Raw genomic sequence first — 20447 nt, 5'->3', positions numbered from 1 at the left:
ATATAAGAGTTCAAATAGATAAGAGCTTAAATAGATAAGAGTTAAATAGATAAGAGTTTAAATATATAAGAGTTCAAATAGATAAGAGTTAAATAGATAATAGCTGGTTGTTTCCTGATCAACATGGGAACAGAATAGATTAGAACAGAGGACAATTAACAGAATAATAAAGTTGTAACTAAAGTCATTAATAAAGTTATAAATACATTCATTAATAAAGTTATAAAAAAAGTCATTAATAAAGTTATTAATAGAGTTATTAACAAAGTTATTAATAAAGTTATAAAGTCATTAATAAAGTTATTAATAGTTATTAACAAAGTTATTAATAAAAATATAAATAAAGTTATACTGTAAATAAAGTTATAAATAGTCATTAATAAAGTTATAGATAAAGTTTTAAATAAAGTTATGAATTATGTCATTTATACATTTATAAATAAAGTTATTAATAAAGTCATGACTAACGTTACAAATAAAGTTAATAAAGTTATTAAGTTATTAATAAAATTATTAATAAAGTCATTAATAAAGTTACAAATAAAGTTCTTAATAGAGTCATAAATAAAGTTCTCAATAAAGTCATTAAAGTTATTAACACAGTCATTAATAACGTTATTAATAAAGTCATTAATAAAGTTATTAATAAAGTCATTAATAAAGTCATTAATAAAGTTCTTAATAAAGTTATTAATAAAGTCATTAATAAAGCCATTAATAAAGTCATTAATAAAGTTCTTAATAAAGTCATTAATAAAGTCATTAAAGTTCTTAATAAAGTCATTAATAAAGTTCTTAATAAAGTTCTTAATAAAGTCATTAACAAAGTTATTAACAAAGTCATTAATAAAGTTCTTAATAAAGTCATTAATAAAGTTCTTAATAAAGTTCTTAATAAAGTCATTAATAAAGTTCTTAATAAAGTCATTAATAAAGTTCTTAATAAAGTTCTTAATAAAGTCATTAACAAAGTTAATAAAGTTCTTAATAAAGTCATTAATAAAGTTATTAATAAAGTCATTAATAAAGTCATTAATAAAGTTCTTAATAAAGTCATTAATAAAGTTCTTAATAAAGTTCTTAATAAAGTCATTAATAAAGTTCTTAATAAAGTTCTTAATAAAGTTCTTAATAAAGTTATTAATAAAGTCATTAATAAAGTCATTAATAAAGTTCTTAATAAAGTCATTAATAAAGTTCTTAATAAAGTTCTTAATAAAGTTATTAATAAAGTCATTAATAAAGTTCTTAATAAAGTCATTAATAAAGTTATTAATAAAGTTCTTAATAAAGTCATTAATAAAGTCATTAATAAAGTTCTTAATAAAGTTCTTAATAAAGTCATTAATAAAGTTATTAATAAAGTCATTAATAAAGTTCTTAATAAAGTCATTAATAAAGTTCTTAATAAAGTTATTAATAAAGTCATTAATAAAGTTCTTAATAAAGTCATTAATAAAGTTCTTAATAAAGTCATTAATATAAATCGTCAACCCTGGTGTTTGCTTGGTAAGCACTGCAGCGCCCCCCGGCGGCGGCTCGCTGACCCCGCATCCAGCCGGGTCTCCTCCCAGTCCCTGTGTGTGTGGAATGCGGCTCGCAGTTGCACGGAGCGGAGCTCCCGGCATACGACGCCAGACGTCCCGTCACAAGCTCGTCCGGCACCGGCACCGGTACCGGCACCGGCCCGGCCCGCTCCGTACGTACCGTCCCGTCTGCCCCGCTCCCCGGGAGATTTGTGCCGCTTTGCGGGGTGTTTGTGTGCGGGTCGCCCCGTCAGGTCACTCGGTGTAAACATGGCAGCGCCATTTTAAAATGGCGCCAAAGGAAAAGAGTAAGAGAATCTAATCAAATATCCACAACATCACCGCGGTGCGTGTGGAGGTGGATCCCGGCGTATGTCGCTCATTTCCGCATCAGACCCGTTAAACAACCCGCCTGGTCCTGGTTACGATGGATGAACTGCCACTTCCTATGTGGGTGTCTTTAAGCTAATAACTAGCCTAGCCTCCAGCTACCCGCCGCCGTGACGTCACTCCGCTCTGCGTGGTCGTCATGTTAGCTCGCCATGCTAACCGTGCTAATGTTTACCACACCGACGGAGCGGGCCGGTCAGTGCTCCCGCGACCACAGCCCCATCTCGGGGTTTCCAAATGGAGTTTCAGTGTGTATTCGGCTCCTGTTCGCCGCGCGTTCTGTGGCTCCGATGTGCGCAGGCTCACGTGTTGCATAACACGGCGGGGAGGCTAGCCTCCCGCCCGGGCCAGCCCCAGCCCCAGCCCCAGCCCCAGCCCCAGCCCCAGCCCCAGCCCCAGCCCCAGCGCGGGGGGTTTCTAACGGCGAACGTTCGCCGCTTCCAGCTTGATGCGCGGCTGGTGTTGCTACGGTGTCCGCTAACACAAGCGGCACCGGCCTGGGACAAACTGACGTAGCCGCCCGCCGCGAGTTCAGAACCGGACTGTGCCCCGAGTCTGTCCAGGCACCAGCAGGACGCTGCCTGTAGCATCTGGTGCCTGAGGTCGCAGCGTTCCGCTCGGTTTGGGTCAGGTTGTTAGCATCACAAAGTTAGCATGCTACACAGACATCCATGAATACGTGCGTTGGACCGCTGATGGATAAAGTGTTTATCCGGGATACGTCCCTAGAGTGCCGCGGAGAAGCACAACAAGTGGGCCTTTTGTGGTAGAAGCATCATCTTTGGCACAGATGTAGGTTTATAGCAACACTTTCTGTACGAACTGGGTTATAAGTAAGTGTAAAGGTAGCTGGCCATGACCCCTCAACCTGAAAAGATACGATACGATACGATATAGGGGAGCAACGGATCACAAAACACACGGATCGGATCAGCAAAAAAAATTGAGACAAATATAACTTTTCTTTCCATTTATTCTGTAAAACAATTAAAGGAACTTTTGCCCATGACCTTAAATGAAAACAACATACAAGACAGCAATTGTTAAATTAATGTGCAATACGAGGCAGCATGAGACCTTCTACCTAAACATGGTAGTGAATGAAAACATGATTAGATCCTCCCCCAGCGACTGAATTTATTTCCAGTAACAGTAACCAGTTACATGTTCAATTTCTCACGTTAACAACAAACTAAATGTCGTGAAACTCTGTTGAGAATGAAGCGAGTTACAGTGGATTTTGTAGGGAAGTCTGCGTCTCTCAACACACATGGTACGTTGTTTACTGGTGGATCTTGAGCGTTCCAGTACGGAGGACGAGCAGACGCAGAGCGGCGACGCTGTCATTGGCCCGTTCACCACATGTGATAAAGAAGCAGCAAAAAACGCGGCAGCGCCGTCTTTATTTTCTTCTTTCTTCTTTATCTTCTTTTCACTGTAACTCTGCGTCCACATTTTCACATGCGAGCCGAACCGCGGGGGGCGACCCGATCAACCACGTTCCGTTACACCGCTCACGTGATATGTTATGAAAAGATATAGATATCAAGGTGCCGCAAAACGGCCACAAAAATGTCTAGAATGTTGTGCCGAAAGGGTTTTTTTCCGTGTCTGGATGAAAACCACAGACACTTCCTCCCTCACCCCTTAAAACAATACGCCTTTTTAAAAGCTTTAGCCCGAAGAGAAGTGTTCATATCCTGATGAGCGTGTTCCGAGGGGGTTGTGTCCGCCTTGTTGTTGATACGGTTGTAAATGAGTCTCCCCTTCTGGGGAAGAATAAATCTTTGTGTCTTGTGTTCTGCAGAATCCGCATCATGAAGAGAAGCAGGCGGCCGAGCAGCAGCGACGACTCGGACAATGGCAGTAAGTGAACACGCTCAACTACAGAGTTTCCGTTATCGGTTTTTGACCGGGAAAATCTGTTGAAGTCCGTCATATTTAAATCTCTCGGGTCATGATGTCCGGTGAAAATAATTCCCTCTGAGCACAATTTGAATTAGCCCTGGACGATAAAACAATAACGACACTTATCAACATATATTTTTCTCGTGCCTAAATAAAATAGACGCGATCATCTCCATAAAACATTCTGCAGATCTGTTCATTTCCTCGCTCGTCAAGTGGCAACGGAAAGCCAATCAGTTTGGACGATCTAAAGCTGATCCGTCACCTCTGACCAATCACGTTAGTGGATATATAACTAGGCCCCGCCCCCTCCCTGGTGGACAGGCAGTGCTTGTAAACACAGTAAACACGGAGCGGAGACAGAGCGCAGCGTCCACAACTCTGAGGAGAAGCAGAAACGGTCGTAATATTTCATAATGTTTTTTAATTTATTTTAAAAACGGCGTTAACTGACGGGACTTATCTAGTTTTAAATATTCAATAAAAAATATGATGTATATTCTACATGCTTAGATGATGTCATTCTCTATACAACCTGCTTATCACTTGTTTTTAATCTCAATAAACACAGATGATATTTGACCTGAATCTCTCCCGTTTGTCCGGACGTTGAAACCCTCCGGCACACGTGGAGCGGCACCAACTTGTTCCAACACAACTCTGGTCGATCAGGGCGTGACCCCGGGTTCAGAAAGCGTAAAAGTACCCGCCTGGGTATAGTTTTATAGTTTACCTTCTGTACCAATGACTATAACTACGACACTGAACCCTTAACCATCGTGTTTTCGGTTGCAGTTTTCAAACACGGGGTCAAAGTACGTGTTTTGTTGAAATGCGGCTCCTTTGTTGCTCCCGTGCTTTGGTTGCGGTCTAATTTGGTGTCGACATCTGGTGTCGATTGGCACAACGTCGGCTCCATTGCTCATAGTAGAAAACTGTTTATGTGGGGAAAGTTTGTTGTGATTGAGGATTCCGTCTGTTTCCATCTTGGTGGTTTGCTAAATCCCAGAGAGGAAAATGCTCAGCTCACACTGTGAAAGTAGAAGGTAGCACGGGGATACCTAGTGTTAAAAAAAAATACTGCTATTTATATAAACAACGATTGACCTCCATCTCAAACAGCATTGTCTCACCTTGATTATGTTAACTATCCACCGGGGAAAGAAAAAAAAAAAAAGATCTCATAACTGTCAAGTCCTAAATATCTACAGTATATGTGGAATGGGCTGAAAACACCTTTTCGGCTTCGCTTTTGAATCCGATTGATATTTATGTTTTATATTCATGAGGTTTATGTTTGTCATGCCTTTGTCTTACAGGCGTTATGATTGTGGTGCTTTTTAAGTTGTGCAGCACTTCAAATTACCTTTATCAACGAGTTGATTTGAATTGGTGGAGTATCAAAATATTGCACTTTATGGAATCGAGGATACAATTATTTTGTGGCGTCAAAAGTGAAGTTTGATGCTTTGGTTTTTCTCTTCAGTGTCAGTGAGCTAAAAATAGAACAAACAAAAAAAAAAATAGAGCCAATGGTTTGTACAGCAGGAATGTGTCACATCATTTTATTTATTTTCATCTTTTTTAAGAGATTTGTTTTCATGAGAGCTTTCCGAGACCCTCGCCTCCCGGGATCCTGCTCTGGATGTGACGGTGAGTCAACGGGACGTTTGATAATGTGCTTGCTGCCCCGCCAGGTAACTCCACCTGCTGGTCCCAGCACTCCCAGTCTCACCCCAGGAGAGGCACAGGCCAGAAGCCCTCAGAGGTGAGAAACCCCTTAATGCGCCCGCGGATGAATGTCTCATTGTGATGGTCGGCCTCGGCCAGCGGGCTCCGGGTGAGCTCCGTTGGTGATTCTTCGGCACCAGTTCGGACTTGGGCGGATTTGTGTTTTTTGTGGCGGTCGAACGCCGAGCTTTCCGGACGCCTCATTCTTGCACATGCACCCACACGTGCGCGTCTCTCCGTGCGCGGCAGGTCTTCAGGACGGATCTCATCACGGCCATGAAGGTTCACGACTGCCACCAGCTGAACCCGGAGGACTACTGCGTCCTGGCCGACCCCTGGAGGCAGGAGTGGGAGAAGGGGGTGCAGGTCCCCGTCAGCCCCCAGTCCATCCCCCAGCCCGTGGCCAGGTACCACCGCCACCACCACCTCCACCTACACCAGGCCTCCGTGCCGTCCGACAGCTGCTCCCTAAAATTCAACTCATTGTCATTGCACAGAGCACAAGTACCGAGGCAACGGAATGCATTTCTCTGCATTTTACATCCTAGTTACTGACGTAGGGGAGTTAGAGGGTTGAGTGTCTTGCTCAAGGACACTTCAAGTATATATATTCTTTACAAATATATTCATCTTCGAAACTATTATTTCTTATTATTTCTCCGCGTCTGACGGAGCTTTGAAATAATCTGACCTTTAAGCTTTCTGCAAAGCAATGCAGTTGAAGTGACGTGAATAAGCATTTATAAAAGAGTGGGAACATTTTATTAAAAATATTAAAAAAAAAATCAATCAAACAATGTCTCCTCTATTCAAACAACTGTGCTCTTTTTAAAGTGTGCGCGGGCCCCACACGCGTGCACGCAGCCGAGCTGGAGAAGCTGCTTCAGGCGTGCACTTTATTTTCAGATAACGTTTCGTTAGAAATGGCATTTATTTTTAACTTGCCCGATTGGACAACTGCATGAGGCATTCCATGTGCCAGAATGATGTCATAGCGCTCAGAGCCGGGCCACAGATTGAAGCTTGTCCCCGCCGCAGGGTTCTGGTGGAGAAGGGGAAGGAGCTGACTTTCTCCAGACCCAAGAAGCTGATCCGCACGTCGGGCTCGGAGGCGCTGGGCTACGTGGACATCCGGACGCTGGCGGAGGGGACCTGCCGCTACGACCTGAACGAGGAGGACGCGGCCTGGCTGCACGTGGCCAACCAGGAGTTCAGCGAGATGGGTGAGGAGGAGGAGGAGGAGGACCGTCGTCGTCATATCAATAATAACTTTATCTGTGCACCACATGCCACTCAAAGTGCTTTGTATTCATAGGAGGCCATCCAAAAATAACTACACGCATGCGAACAAACAAGCTCAGTGCATTTAATAAAAATAGGTCCATATTGGAAGTATTTTTAATGTCGGACATCAATTTGGCCTTAGAGAGACAGTACGACAGCGCTCTGCGGGTGGGAGGGCGGGGCATTAAAAAACCCCAAAAAAACAATAGGTTGATACGATGAAATAACATTTCTGAATGCATTTAGCAAATTGTTGTAATATCGATGTTGTTTGGAAGTGATGCCATAACTATTGTCTTCCTAAATTAATCACTGCGCTCCCACCTGTCGCCAGAGGCACCAGCGTATTGGTTTGTTACTGGTCGACGTCTACACGACTCAGGCTCCCGTCCCCTGGGAAAGATATTCACCGTGCAATACAAAATACATTTAGGACGGACATCCCATAATCTTAAAATGTGATCATGGACGTCATCCCGTGCCCAGGCATGCCCCTGCTGGACGAGAACACTATGGAGAGGGTGATGGAGGAGTTTGAGCGGCGTTGCCACGACAACATGACCCACGCCATGGAGACGGAGGAGGGTCTGGGCATCGAGTACGACGAGGACGTGGTGTGTGACGTGTGCCAGTCGCCCGACGGAGAAGACAACAACGAGATGGTGTTCTGCGACAAGTGCAACATCTGCGTCCACCAGGTAATGCGCCCCCACCCGAGCGGGCGGAGGCTCCTACCGGGTGACGGCGGGTTGAGGGGAAGGGGAAGTCAGGAAATTAAGATTAAATTTTTTCCCCCCGCCCCCCCCCCCCCAAATGGTGAATGTGAGTCGGTTGAACGATGACGTTTTACAAATACAATCGTCCGTCGTCAGTTCATCCTGTTGAGGCACAAAGCTGCTGGAAAACGACAGGAAGTGACATCACCATTTGGATAGTTGACGTCGACTTCAAACCTCGCGATGTTCCCTCGACCCGCCGGCCTCGCGCTGTTTGTCTTTTTCCTCTGGACGGCGAAAACGTTGCTGATTTGATTGAAATTACATTTTTCACAGTTTAATTATAATAATTATAATTCTGCATAAAATACCAGGTAGTGGCCTCCTTGCTTCCCCAAATTTGATCTCGATGCTTTAAAAAATGCACATGTGGAGTATGGCCCTGTCCCGCCCCTGACTTTGAGGTGACATTGAACACCGTTTGACGCCTCTTGGCTCTTCCAGGCGTGCTACGGGATCCGGAAGGTTCCCCAGGGAAGCTGGTTGTGCCGGATCTGCGCGCTGGGCGTCCTGCCCAAGTGCCAGCTGTGCCCCAAGAGGGGCGGAGCCATGAAGCCCACCCGCAGCGCCACCAAGTGGGTGCACGTCAGCTGCGCCCTGTGGATCCCCGAGGTGAACGACCCTGCTTTGTGCTTGAGTGTCTCCTCAAAGTAACAAGTTATGACGGCGTTTATAAAATATCCTTTCATCCTATTTCCCTGCAAAGCTCAGGTTTTTGTATCCGTTGTCGTTGCCATGGAGATTTGATGTATTTTAGTCGCGTTTCCAGGTTGAGTTTCAAGCACCACCCACGGTGTGTTCTGAGCGTCTGGGTCTCCCTGCTGCAGGTGAGCATCGGGAACCCGGAGAAGATGGAGCCGATCACCAACGTGTCCCAGATCCCCAGCAGCAGGTGGGCTCTGATCTGCTGCCTGTGCAAGGAGAAGACGGGAGCCTGCATCCAGGTAACAGGCCACCTCCACCCTCCTCCGCCTCCACTCTACTGCACCTCCACTTTACTCCACCGCCTCCACTCTGCTCCCCCTCCACTCTGCTCCCCCTCCACTCTGCTCTACCTCCACTCTGCTCCACCTCCACTCTACTACCTTTCCACTCTACTCCACCTCCACTCTACTCCACCCCCACTCTACTCCACCTCCACTCTGCTCCACCTCCACTCTACTCCCTTGCTCCACCTCCACTCTACTCCCTTTCCACTCTACTCCACCTCTACTCTGTAGGGAACTCCTGAGGGGATCCAATCCGTTAAAGGCGTCAGCATGTCACCTTGATTAATGTCACAATGAAACAATGATAACGTCCCCTCCAGACGCTGCTTCCTGTTCAGAGGAGATTATATGAGATGAGATTATATGAGATGAGATGAGATGAGGTGAGATCAGGTGAGATTATATGAGATGATATGATATGATATGAGGTGAGATCAGGTGAGATTATATGAGATGAGGTGAGATGAGATGATATGATATGAGATGAGGTGAGATCAGGTGAGATTATGAGATGAGGTGAGATGAGGTGATATGAGATGAGGTGAGATGATATGAGATGGGGTGAGATGAGGTGAGATGAGATGGGATGGGATGAGGTGAGATGATATGAGATGAGGTGAGATGAGGTGGGGTGAGGTGAGGCGAGGTGATATGAGATGAGGTGAGATGAGGTGAGATGAGGTGAGATGATATGAGATGAGGTGAGGTGAGATCAGGTGAGATGAGGTGAGATGAGGTGAGATGAGGTGAGATGAGGTGGGATGGGATGAGGTGGGATGAGATAAGTGAGGTGGGATGGGGTGAGATGAGGTGAGATGGGGTGAGATGAGGTGAGATGGGATGAGGTGAGGTGAGATGGGATGAGGTGAGATGAGGTGAGGTGAGGTGAGGTGAGGTGAGGTGAGGTGAGATGGGATGAGGTGAGGTGAGGTGAGATGAGGTGAGATGGGGTGAGATGGGGTGAGATGAGGTGAGATGGGGTGAGGTGAGATGAGGTGAGATGAGGTGGGATGGGATGAGGTGGGATGAGATAAGTGAGGTGGGATGGGGTGAGATGAGGTGAGATGGGGTGAGATGAGGTGAGATGGGATGAGGTGAGGTGAGATGGGATGAGGTGAGATGAGGTGAGATGAGGTGAGGTGAGGTGAGGTGAGGTGAGATGAGGTGAGATGGGGTGAGATGGGGTGAGATGAGGTGAGATGGGGTGAGGTGAGATGAGGTGAGATGAGGTGAGGTGAGATGAGGTGAGATGAGGTGAGGTGGGATGGGATGAGGTGAGATGAGGTGAGATGAGGTGAGGTGAGGTGAGGTGAGGTGAGATGAGGTGAGGTGAGATGGGGTGAGGTGAGGTGAGGTGAGGTGAGATGAGGTGAGGTGAGGTGAGGTGGGATGAGATGAGGTGAGGTGAGATGGGATGAGGTGGGGTGAGATGGGGTGAGATGAGGTGAGATGGGGTGAGGTGAGGTGAGGTGAGGTGAGATGAGGTGAGATGGGATGAGGTGAGGTGAGGTGAGGTGAGATGAGGTGAGATGGGATGAGGTGGGGTGAGATGGGGTGAGATGAGGTGAGATGGGGTGAGGTGAGGTGAGGTGAGATGAGGTGAGGTGGGATGAGGTGAGATGGGGTGAGGTGAGGTGAGATGAGGTGAGGTGGGATGAGGTGAGATGGGGTGAGGTGAGGTGAGATGAGGTGAGGTGAGATGAGGTGAGATGAGGTGAGATGAGGTGAGATGAGGTGAGATGAGGTGAGGTGGGATGAGGTGAGATGGGGTGAGGTGAGGTGAGATGAGGTGAGATGAGGTGGGATGAGGTGAGATGGGGTGAGGTGAGGTGAGATGAGGTGAGGTGAGGTGAGATGAGGTGAGGTGGGATGGGATGGGATGGGATGGGATGAGATGAGGTGAGGTGAGGTGGGATGAGGTGAGATGAGGTGAGGTGAGGTGAGATGGGATGAGGTGAGATGAGGTGAGATGAGGTGAGGTGAGGTGAGATGAGGTGAGGTGAGGTGAGGTGAGGTGAGGTGAGATGAGGTGAGATGAGGTGAGATGAGGTGAGGTGGGATGAGGTGAGATGGGTTGAGGTGGTGTCTACGTGGTGTTTTGATTCTTCAAACCTTCGTCTCCGTTTGTTTCCTTCAGTGTTCGGCCAAAAACTGCCGCACGGCGTTCCACGTCACCTGCGGCCTCCACGCCGGCCTGGAGATGAACACCTTCCTCACCGAGGAAGACGAGGTCAAGTTCAAGTCCTTCTGCCCCAAGCACTCGGGGCTGGTGGGGGCGGAGGAGGGCGGGAAGGGTGGGGTCGGCGACATGAAGGCCAAGAGGAGGGGCCGGGTGAGAGGGGGTGGGGAGGAGGAGGAGGAGGAGGAGGAGGAGGAGGAGGAGGAGGGGGGGGAGGAGGAGGAGGAGGAGGTGGAGGAGGAGGAGGGGGAGATGGAGGAGGAGGAGGTGGAGGTGGAGGAGGAGGAGGAGGCCAGGGCAGCCCCCGGTGGCCAGGAGGCCCTCAGCCCCCAGCAGCAGGAGGAGAAGAGGGTGAACCTGCGGCAGCTGAAGCTGCAGGCGCTGGAGGAGGACTTCTTCCGCTTCGTGGAGGTGGAGGCGGTGGCGGAGCGGCTCCAGCTTCCCCTCCACCCCGTCGACTTCCTGTTCCAGTACTGGAAGCTGAAGCGGAAAGCCAACTACAACCAGCCGCTGCTCACGCCCAGGAAGGACGAGGAGGAGAGCCTGGCACGCCGCGAGCAGGAGGTGCTGCTACGCCGCCTGCAGCTCTTCACGCACCTCCGTCAGGACCTGGAGAGGGTGGGGCACCCTGACAAATACAACTTGTACAATACAACTTGTACTGTTCAAGTTGTACAGAACAACTTGCACAATACAACTTGTACAACTTGTACTGTTCAAGTTGTAAAGAACTGGTACAGTACAACTTGTACAATACAACTTGTGCAATTTGTACAATACAACTTGTACAGTACAACTTGTACAACTTGCACAATGCAACTTGTACAACTTGTACAGTACAACTTGTACAACTTGCACAATGCAACTTGTACAATTTGTACAATACAACTTGTACTGTTCAAGTTGTACAGAACAACTTGTACAGTACAACTTGTACTGTTCAAGTTGTACAGAACAACTGGTACAATACAACTTGTACAACTTGTACTGTTCAAGTTGTACAGAACAACTGGTACAGTACAACTTGTACAACTTGCACAATGCAACTTGTACAATTTGTACAATACAACTTGTACTGTTCAAGTTGTACAGAACAACTTGTACAATACAACTTGTACAACTTGTACTGTTCAAGTTGTACAGAACAACTGGTACAGTACAACTTGTACAATTTGTACAATACAACTTGTACAATTTGTACAATACAACTTGTATAGTACAACTTGTACAACTTGCACAATGCAACTTGTACAATTCGTACAGTACAACTTGTACAGTACAACTTGTACAATACAACTTGCACAGTACAACTTGTACAGTACAACTTGCACAATACAACTTGCACAATATAACTTAAACAATACAACTTGTACATTACAACTTGTACAAGTTGTTCAATACAACAACTTTTACAAGTTGTACTTGTGTACCACCCTGCAGGTGCGGAACCTGACCTACATGGTGACTCGGAGGGAGAAGATGAAACATTCGCTGTGGCGCGTTCAGGAGCAGATCTTCCAGGCTCAGGTTCGACTCCTGGACAACAAGCTGCTCAGCGGTGAGATTCAAACCCTCAACCTCTCCAGTCATGTGACCGTTTACCAAGCTCCTGAAGGAGTGAAGGGAGCGTGTGGTGTCAACTAGCTCTGAACAGAACAACAACTCTGTAAACACAAGTAACATGGAGCAGCAGCACCTCCTTCAAGTCTGATCCTCCTCTTCCTCCTCCTCCTTCTACTCTTCCTCCTCCTTTTCCTTCTCCTCCTCATCCTCTTCCCCTCATCCTCCTCTTCCTCCTCCTCTTCCTCTGCAGGCGACCCCTCAGTGCAGGACCTGGAGCAGATCTTCTCCCCCTGGCTCTCCCCCCAGAGCAGCAGGAGCCGCCGGGGCGCCGCCAAAGCGGAGCGCAGGGTCCAGGGGAGGAGGGACGGCGCCGCCGGCCGCACGGAGCCGCCGGACAAGGCCCCCGCCGAGGACGACCGGGAGACCCCGGAGGTCGCCAGCGGGGGCCCGTCGAGGGAGGCCCCGGGCCCCGAGCGGGAGGAGGCTCGGCCCCGGCGGCGGAGAGACGGCGAGCGGGAGGAGCGCCGGAGGCGGAGCAGAGGCTCCTCATCCCCGAGCCGCGCGGCGTCGCGGCTGGTGGAGAAGACGGTCTCCGTGCGGCTCGTGGACTTCAGGGCCAACGAGGACGCCCTCCGGAGGATCCCCGCCGCCCCGCCGGCCCCCGCGGCCCCTGCCAAGCCCGCCGGGTCCTCCGCCAGCAGCCACCTTAAAAACTGGGGGAAGTTCCGCATCCCCAAGCGGGGCGACCGGGCCCCCCAGCCGCCGGCGGGCACCCCCGGGGAGAAGGACGCCCCCCCGCCCCGCAGACCCCTCCCCCGCCACCGCCCCCCCGACCACGCCCAGGCCCCGCCCTCCCGGACGAGGCTCCGCGCGGGGCCCGAGAGCGACGGCGAGACGGAGCCCCGCCTCCAGCCGTGCCACGCCCACCAGCTGAGGCGCGACGCCAGCCTCGGGCGGCGCTACGGCGGCGACATCATCCGGCGCGGCGTGCTGGCATCATGACAACGCGGCGACGGAGTTCAGAGAAAGACGGAACCCGATTAAAGATAAATATCTGATTCATCATGTTTGATCGCTCATTGTGTCAAAAACACCATCACATGTGATTGTCGTGGGCGTGGCCCGGTTCAAAGATCAAAAAGATGCAGAGACTTGTGTCTTTATTTTCATGAAAAATCTACGAGATGCCTGGAAAGACACAGAGCTGATATTTATTTTTTATTTGTAAGATATGTAAACTTTGGGAAATATTTTACTTTTTACTCTTAATTTTCCGCTAGTTTGAGTAGATCCTTTCGTCTAGTTGCCACTAAACTGATTCAGGAGAATAAGCTTGAGTTGGGACGTTTGTTTTGACGTAGTGTTAATGAAAATGGAAAATGATGAATCGACACGACAACAAACCGGACGTTGGAATGAAGCCTCAACTTGGATTTTTAAAGGAAACGTCGTTTTGTTTTTCTTTCCTCCTCATCACGTCGTCATCAGACCGATTGTTTTATGAATTGCGGGCGGGGCTGGGCGAGGCGTTCTCAGCACTTAAGTGTAATAAAGTTAAATTGCGATTGTGGTGTCCATCATGTGCCTACTATCTTTAATTTCAAGTGTTTGCACTACGAGAGGTCGGCACGGGTACGAGGCTCGGAGTTAAAAAGCTATTTTTACACTGAAAAGGCATTTTGTACCTTCAGCCGCTGCTGTACTACTGTTATGCAAAGATCCATTTGTTTTCTTTTTATTCTGGTTTTGTTTAAGAGGAATAAAGTTATGTGCAGAACTTGCTGCAGCCTGTTCAGTGTGTTTTTCTGATCACCCCCCAAAAACAGACTCAATCTGACCGTGGTTCAACCATCAGAACTAATAAAGTGAAATCTCCTTGAGTTTTTAGAACACAGTGTACATTCAGTCTTATTAGGTTTGTGTTGCAGCATCTGAGCGAGGCTGGACCTGATAGACGACGATGGAGGACCATTAGCGAACACATGGGTTTACTTAATACATGGAGTTTGGCGTTAACGCGCTGTGTTTATTCCAGTAACCACAACAAAAGTTGTTTGATGGCAGCTGGCGATGGTGCCTTACCTCCACCTTCTGGCTCGGAGTGTGGATCACCGCTTACTGTACTATAACATTCAATTCTATTACTTCCCGTGGTTTCTAAAACTCTGATAATATCCTCCTTTTGCATATTTATCTGCCAGCTCACAATTAATTTCGATTCCTGCTTCATATTTAACTTTATCATGATGATTTATCCCATTCCATTGCAATATCAAATAATTTCTAAATCGAATGTCATAGTCCTACCACTAGGTGTCACTATGCACGCCCACAGGTTTATTACATCAATTCATTTTTTCTCAATCGAGACATTTCCCGGAAGGAGTCTCCATTGTCTCACCTCTTCACACACAATTTGAAAAGCTCAAAAACACACCTTACGCCACAAACATGGGACGTCTGCATCCCCCTCCCAGCTGTGCCCTCGGACAACACACACACTCCGCGACCGTCGCACACCGGAGGGATTCACCCCAACACCGACGCCAACACGCTGACAACAGGTTCACACACATCATCTGGAACTCTGTAAAAGCACAGCGGTGAGCGTCCAGAGGAGCCGTCGAGGAAACGCCCCGACCGGAGAGACTCCAAAGCCTCCTCCGCGAGCGGATCAGGGAACCCCCCGGTGAGGAGCCTGACCTTTGACCCCCCCCCCCCCGACACAACGTGGAGGAAGAGCCCGTGCAGCGTCAAACGGCCCGGCTCCAGAGGCAGCAGACGTGGGGGGACACTCGGCACCGGCGTCCTCATCGCGTCCGGGCCGGACCATAATATGTCATTCACGTCACACCTCGAGTTTGTTTCCTCGTCCGCTCTGTTGTCTTTGACGTGGGCGTTTTAGGATCCATGTGGTGTTTGACCTGCAGAAGGGCGTGGTCTCTGACTTGACTCTAGTGACGTCATGTGTTTTCTGAGTGAACGTACGTAAAGGATGTTTGTTTGGTGGCTTCAGGAGGCTTTGCACAAAGAGTTTTGAATATTGAAATGTGTAGAAACTGGTGAAGTGTTGACATTTATGGGAAACGTGTGATTTTGGAAACGACAGACGCAGTCGGGGCGTGGCTTTCTGCTTAAACAACCCAGAAAAAGTGTCAAAGATGAGTGAGCAGTGGGTCTGGGCGGCCATGTAGAACGCTGCACGCCTCATCTTTAGCACGGAATTCCGCTTTATATTTAGAATCCCGTAATATTTTGGGATGTAGTAGCAGTGGGCTACACGTGCATTACAGTATTTACTTAAAGGAACAGATTAATTTTTTTATTTTTCCTGGGGCCAGGAGATGTTATTTTGACAGAACACGCAGCGTCTGAAACACTGTCAGTTCACAGTGGTCAGAGTCTGCACCGGGCTCCAGACGAATGTCGACCTGAACCCTGACGAGTGTCAGTCCAGCGGGGGGGGGGGGGGGGGGCGTGGCTGGCAGAGGAGGATCACATGTTGAAAACAACATTCAGGGCCCGTTGGCAAATGAACAAACTAAGCAAACCTGACCAAACCTTTTCGGGTCTTAGTTTGCGCTCATATTGTAAAAACATGGATCCTATTGATGAAGCCTCTGGAGTTTGATGTTTAAAGGCTTTAAAGTCCAGTTGCGAGGGCGTCCGTACGAAACGAACGATAAAGAACGTGACGGAACCGATGTCTGCGCTGCTTCTCAATCAGCGCGAGTCCGACTTGGAAGGACAAGTTACAGAGGTTACAAGGTCAAAGGTTCATTTATTGTCATTGTACAACACAGGAATGCACGAGGAGATGCGAGGTCAAGTCCGGTTGGAGGGCGGAGCAGGAAGTCAGTCTTGAGCCTCAGGAGGAAGCGGCTCTGTGGCTCTGGATGCTGGTGAGCGGCTGTTCAACCTCTGGGGGCTCGAGATCCGTGGGACACTACAGTGGTTAGAAAACAACAAAAAGTTACCGGAACGTCGATGCCCAGCGCTCAGTGACTGATCAGACCGACGAGGCTGGAAAGCGTACGACCACGCCTCTTCCCAGACGGACCTTTATCTGTGTTCATCGCTTTGTCAATGCGCGGATGTGCAGTATTTCTGGTAAACGTATTTTAAATACGCATTCGCCAATACAAAATAACATTTTGTATTTGATGGACTTGGAAAGCATTTCCCTCAGTTAGTGACAAGCTGCTGAGAGAGCATACGGAGGCAGCGCGGAGGTTAGCAACGGAGCAGAGCGACGGCAGCGGCTCCATGTCTTGGGGCCATTTTGTAAAGTGTACTTTTGGGGCCAGTTTTACCGCCCGGAAAACAACTTATTCTAGTTTATTCCATGAAATACCTTGGGAACATTTTAGGAATTCATTTTGAAGTACTCTCCATCAAGTACAAACAGCTTGTTGTGCTTTCCTACAGTGGCCCTGAAAGTGCAAAACGCAGCGTCAAATAAGAAAACACAGCTACACCGACTCCTGACGGAAGAGGGAGGAGCCCAGCGACAAAGGTGGACGTTGCTGATTGGATGATTTAGGAGACGTTGTCCCCGAACCTCACATGAGGCGTTCCCATGGAAACTGCATCGGCGATTTGACGTGTGCCTGTGTGGTCGCCATGTTGGGGCGGCGTGTTTGATTTGTTTTTGATTTCATTTGTTGGGGCAAATCATAGATATTTTAATAATCATAGACACTGATATTACTTTAGAACTATAGATATTACTTGGATAATCAACCGCGTCAAATACCTTGTGTTCTAACATCCATCTCCTTTTGACACACACACACACACACGATGGTTTCGCCTTTTAAGTTCAGCTCCGGTGGAGAGATAAGGGCCCTTACTCTGAACACTTGTCTCTTCCAGACTATAGTTCCATAGTGACAGGCTCCCTCTCACCTACTTTGATGCTCCCAGTTGGCGTTGTGTTTTGCTTTTACTTGGCGTTGTATTTGGCATTGTGTATGGCGTTGGATTTTGCTTTTATTTGGCGTTGCGTCAGCGTTTCTCTTGTTCCGGAAATGAACGGTTTTTGACCAGGAAAATCTGTGGAAGTCTAACATTTTTTAGTTGTAAACACGGAGCAGAAAGATAATGTATCCTTGACAACGGGGACATGTGCATCCGTAGTTTGGTGGGTTTTTTATTGTAATTAAGCTCAAAGCAAAGGGTAAATATCTATGTAAAACACGTCGACGGACAACACCACAAACTTTTATGTGTTGATGTGTTTTCATGTGTTTTGCACCTCGGGGCCACCGTCCTTTCTGTTCCTCACTTGAGAGCTGTGATCACTTCAAACAGATGAAATCACAAGACCACGTGTAATGACCATTGTTGATATTGTAATATTATATATAATAATATTGACTATGTGCTCGTGAATAACTGCAGTGTCCAGACAAACAGCCCCACGCGGAGCTGTGTACTACACCAGTTACTTCAAAGTGTCACGTTCTGGTGGAACGACGTAAAAGGTGTGTGATGACGTCATGCCCCCTTTAAAAATGATGACGTTGATTTCGTTTGACTTTAATTGGGCACCTACAAGGTTTGCATTTGGAACCTTGTGTCAAAGCGGTTTGCTTGCGACAGCACAGAGGGTAAACACACTTATTAACAAAGCCTCCGGTCCAGCGGAGGGAACTTACGCGGCTCCTCCCCGATCTCCCGACGGATTGTGCTGATGAGACGCAGCATCTGGTCCGCTAACCCGGCCAGCTCAACGTGCCTCCCCCTCACCCACCGGAGACCGGGTTCCATCGTTTGCATCCTAGACGGCGGAGCACGACAACACAGCAGCGCTGAGCAAAGGACCAAACCCCCGACAAGCCCCACGCGGAGCGGAGGATCCGAGCCGACCCGCGGTGTTTACGACAGGCTGGACAACATGGCGGCCCGCTAGCTTAGCCAGCCGGCGTTAGGCGCGGCCGGCGGCGGCGGGTCTCACCTTGCGAAGGCTTCTCGGACTGATTCGTCGTCGCCCGTCGCTGCGAGTCTCGCACAGTCCCGGAACGTGCGCTTGTAATCGGAGAGAAAGTCCTGCAGCTGCAGCGCCATCACGGAGCTCCTGCCTCCTCCCCGGAGTTAAAATGGCGCCTTCCGGACCGCCCAGCGACCCGCCCCCTCATGAATATGCATGAGTCCGGGTTTACGCTTCATTGGCCACAACCAGAGGTGCGTCACCGCGTCGAGTCGTGTGAGCGCGTAAACAGAGTACAACGTTACAGTAAAGAGTACAACGTTACAGTAAAGAATACGTTACAGTAAACAGAGTACAACGTTACAGTAAAGAGTACAACGTTACAGTAAAGAGTACAACGTTACACTAAACACAGTACAACGTTACAGTAAAGAGTACAACGTTACAGTAAAGAGTACGTTGCAGTAAAAAGTACAACGTTACAGTAAAGAGTACGTTACAGTAAAGAGTACAACGTTACAGTAAACACAGTACAACGTTACAGTAAACAGAGTACAACGTTACAGTAAAGAGTACAACGTTACAGTAAACAGAGTACAACGTTACAGTAAACACAGTACAACGTTACAGTAAAGAGTACAACGTTACAGTTAACAGAGTACATTACAGTAAGCAGAACAAGTTCATATAAATATAACTAGAAGTACAACTGTACATATTACGTAAATATTTCAAAAAATGTTACTATAAATATTATGTTAAATGTTTTCGATGAATACTATAAATATTACGTAAACATATTACTGAAACTATACCTACATTTATTACAAAGAATATTAGTATAATATTACAAAAATTTTACTACAAATATGAAGATTATTATAACTATTACGTAAGCATACTACTACTACTACAAGTATGACTATAAATATTACTATACATATTATGCAAAATGTATTCTGAATGTTACATAAAATGTTTTCTATGAATATTACGTAAACATATTACCATATTACGTACAAATATTACTATAAATATTACGTAAACATACTATGATAAATATTACTATAAGTATTACATAAACATATTGCTATAAATATTACGCAAGATATTAATATAAATACTATAAACATTACTATAAATATTACAAACATTATAAATATTACTATAAATATTACTTAACTATTTTGTGAAATGTTTTCTATGAATAATTCTATAAATATTACGTAAACATGATAAATATTACTTTAAATATTACATTAACATTAATAAAAATATATCTATAGATTTTACTATGTACTATAAATATTACTAAAAGTATTACAATAAATATTACATAAAAGTTACTATATTACATAAACATTATCAATATTACACAAGGATATTAGTACAAATATTACTATAAACAATACATAGACATTACTATAAATATTGCGTAAACATTACTATAAATATTATGTTAACATCTTACTATTTATAGTAACTATAAATATTACATAAAAAAGGTACTATAAACATAACATAAATATAAAGTAAACATATTAATATAAATATTACGTAGATGTGGAGGTAATACACCTGTACTCCACCAGGGGCGGTAAAAAGATCAACTTTATTATTTTTCTCACCGATAGAAACCGAAACTACCAACGTTAGTTTTACTAAACGTTCAGACAAACGAAGTAAATATCTCGATAATCCCGTAGAAATAAGTATCAAGTCAACGCGACGGTGACATGTGACGTCTCCCTTTCACCAACACTTAGAAAACGGAAATGATCTGTAAAAGTAACGTGGATAAAATCTAAATTCAACTGCTCCACACACACGTTCAACCACTTTTTATTCCACGATCCATCAAATGAAATCCTGCACAGAAGTGTCTTCCAGAAAACCCAAATGAAACGGTGCGATATTTACAATAGATGCATGACTATTACCACTTATACATTATGTACATATTAGTCTCTGCTTTTCTAGGACAGTAGTAGGAAAGTGAAACCCTCTAAACAAGCATGGGGCCGACTCGTCACAGACACTTCCGTAGCCGGCTCCCAATCTGCCGCTTGGGCCTCTGTCAAACGGAGAGAAAAAATTTTTTTATAATAATAATAAAATAAAACACAAAAAAAAAAAAAAAAAAAAAAAAGGTGCAATTATAATATATAT

General features: G+C 46.3%; 1 protein-coding gene across 1 annotated transcript; it reads left to right on the top strand.

Annotated features, from left to right (window-relative positions):
- The first annotated feature begins 1591 nt into the window (after window positions 1–1591).
- Window positions 1592–14127, top strand: jade1 (jade family PHD finger 1). Its single transcript, XM_080011791.1, has 12 exons — window positions 1592–1699; window positions 3724–3782; window positions 5522–5592; window positions 5805–5962; window positions 6594–6778; window positions 7326–7537; window positions 8060–8227; window positions 8443–8559; window positions 10742–10936; window positions 11057–11401; window positions 12224–12341; window positions 12597–14127. Exons 2-12 carry the CDS (start codon window positions 3734–3736, stop codon window positions 13346–13348), a joined length of 2370 nt encoding a protein of 789 aa, XP_079867917.1. The 5' UTR covers window positions 1592–1699; window positions 3724–3733; the 3' UTR covers window positions 13349–14127.
- Window positions 14128–20447: the final 6320 nt, after the last annotated feature.

Source organism: Zeus faber (assembly GCF_960531495.2).
Source record: "Zeus faber genome assembly, chromosome: 13".
Taxonomy (NCBI): Eukaryota; Metazoa; Chordata; class Actinopteri; order Zeiformes; family Zeidae; genus Zeus; species Zeus faber.
This window is presented reverse-complemented; position numbering and strand designations above follow the sequence as displayed.

Bases quoted from the DNA above. Each gene is read 5' to 3' on its own strand.
- jade1 (XM_080011791.1), top strand. From the start codon at position 3,734: ATGAAGAGAAGCAGGCGGCCGAGCAGCAGCGACGACTCGGACAATGGC. The intron at 5,593-5,804 runs GTGAGAAACCCC...CGTGCGCGGCAG, and splicing joins CAGGCCAGAAGCCCTCAGAG to GTCTTCAGGACGGATCTCAT. The intron at 10,937-11,056 runs GTGAGAGGGGGT...GAGGAGGTGGAG, and splicing joins AGGCCAAGAGGAGGGGCCGG to GTGGAGGAGGAGGAGGAGGC.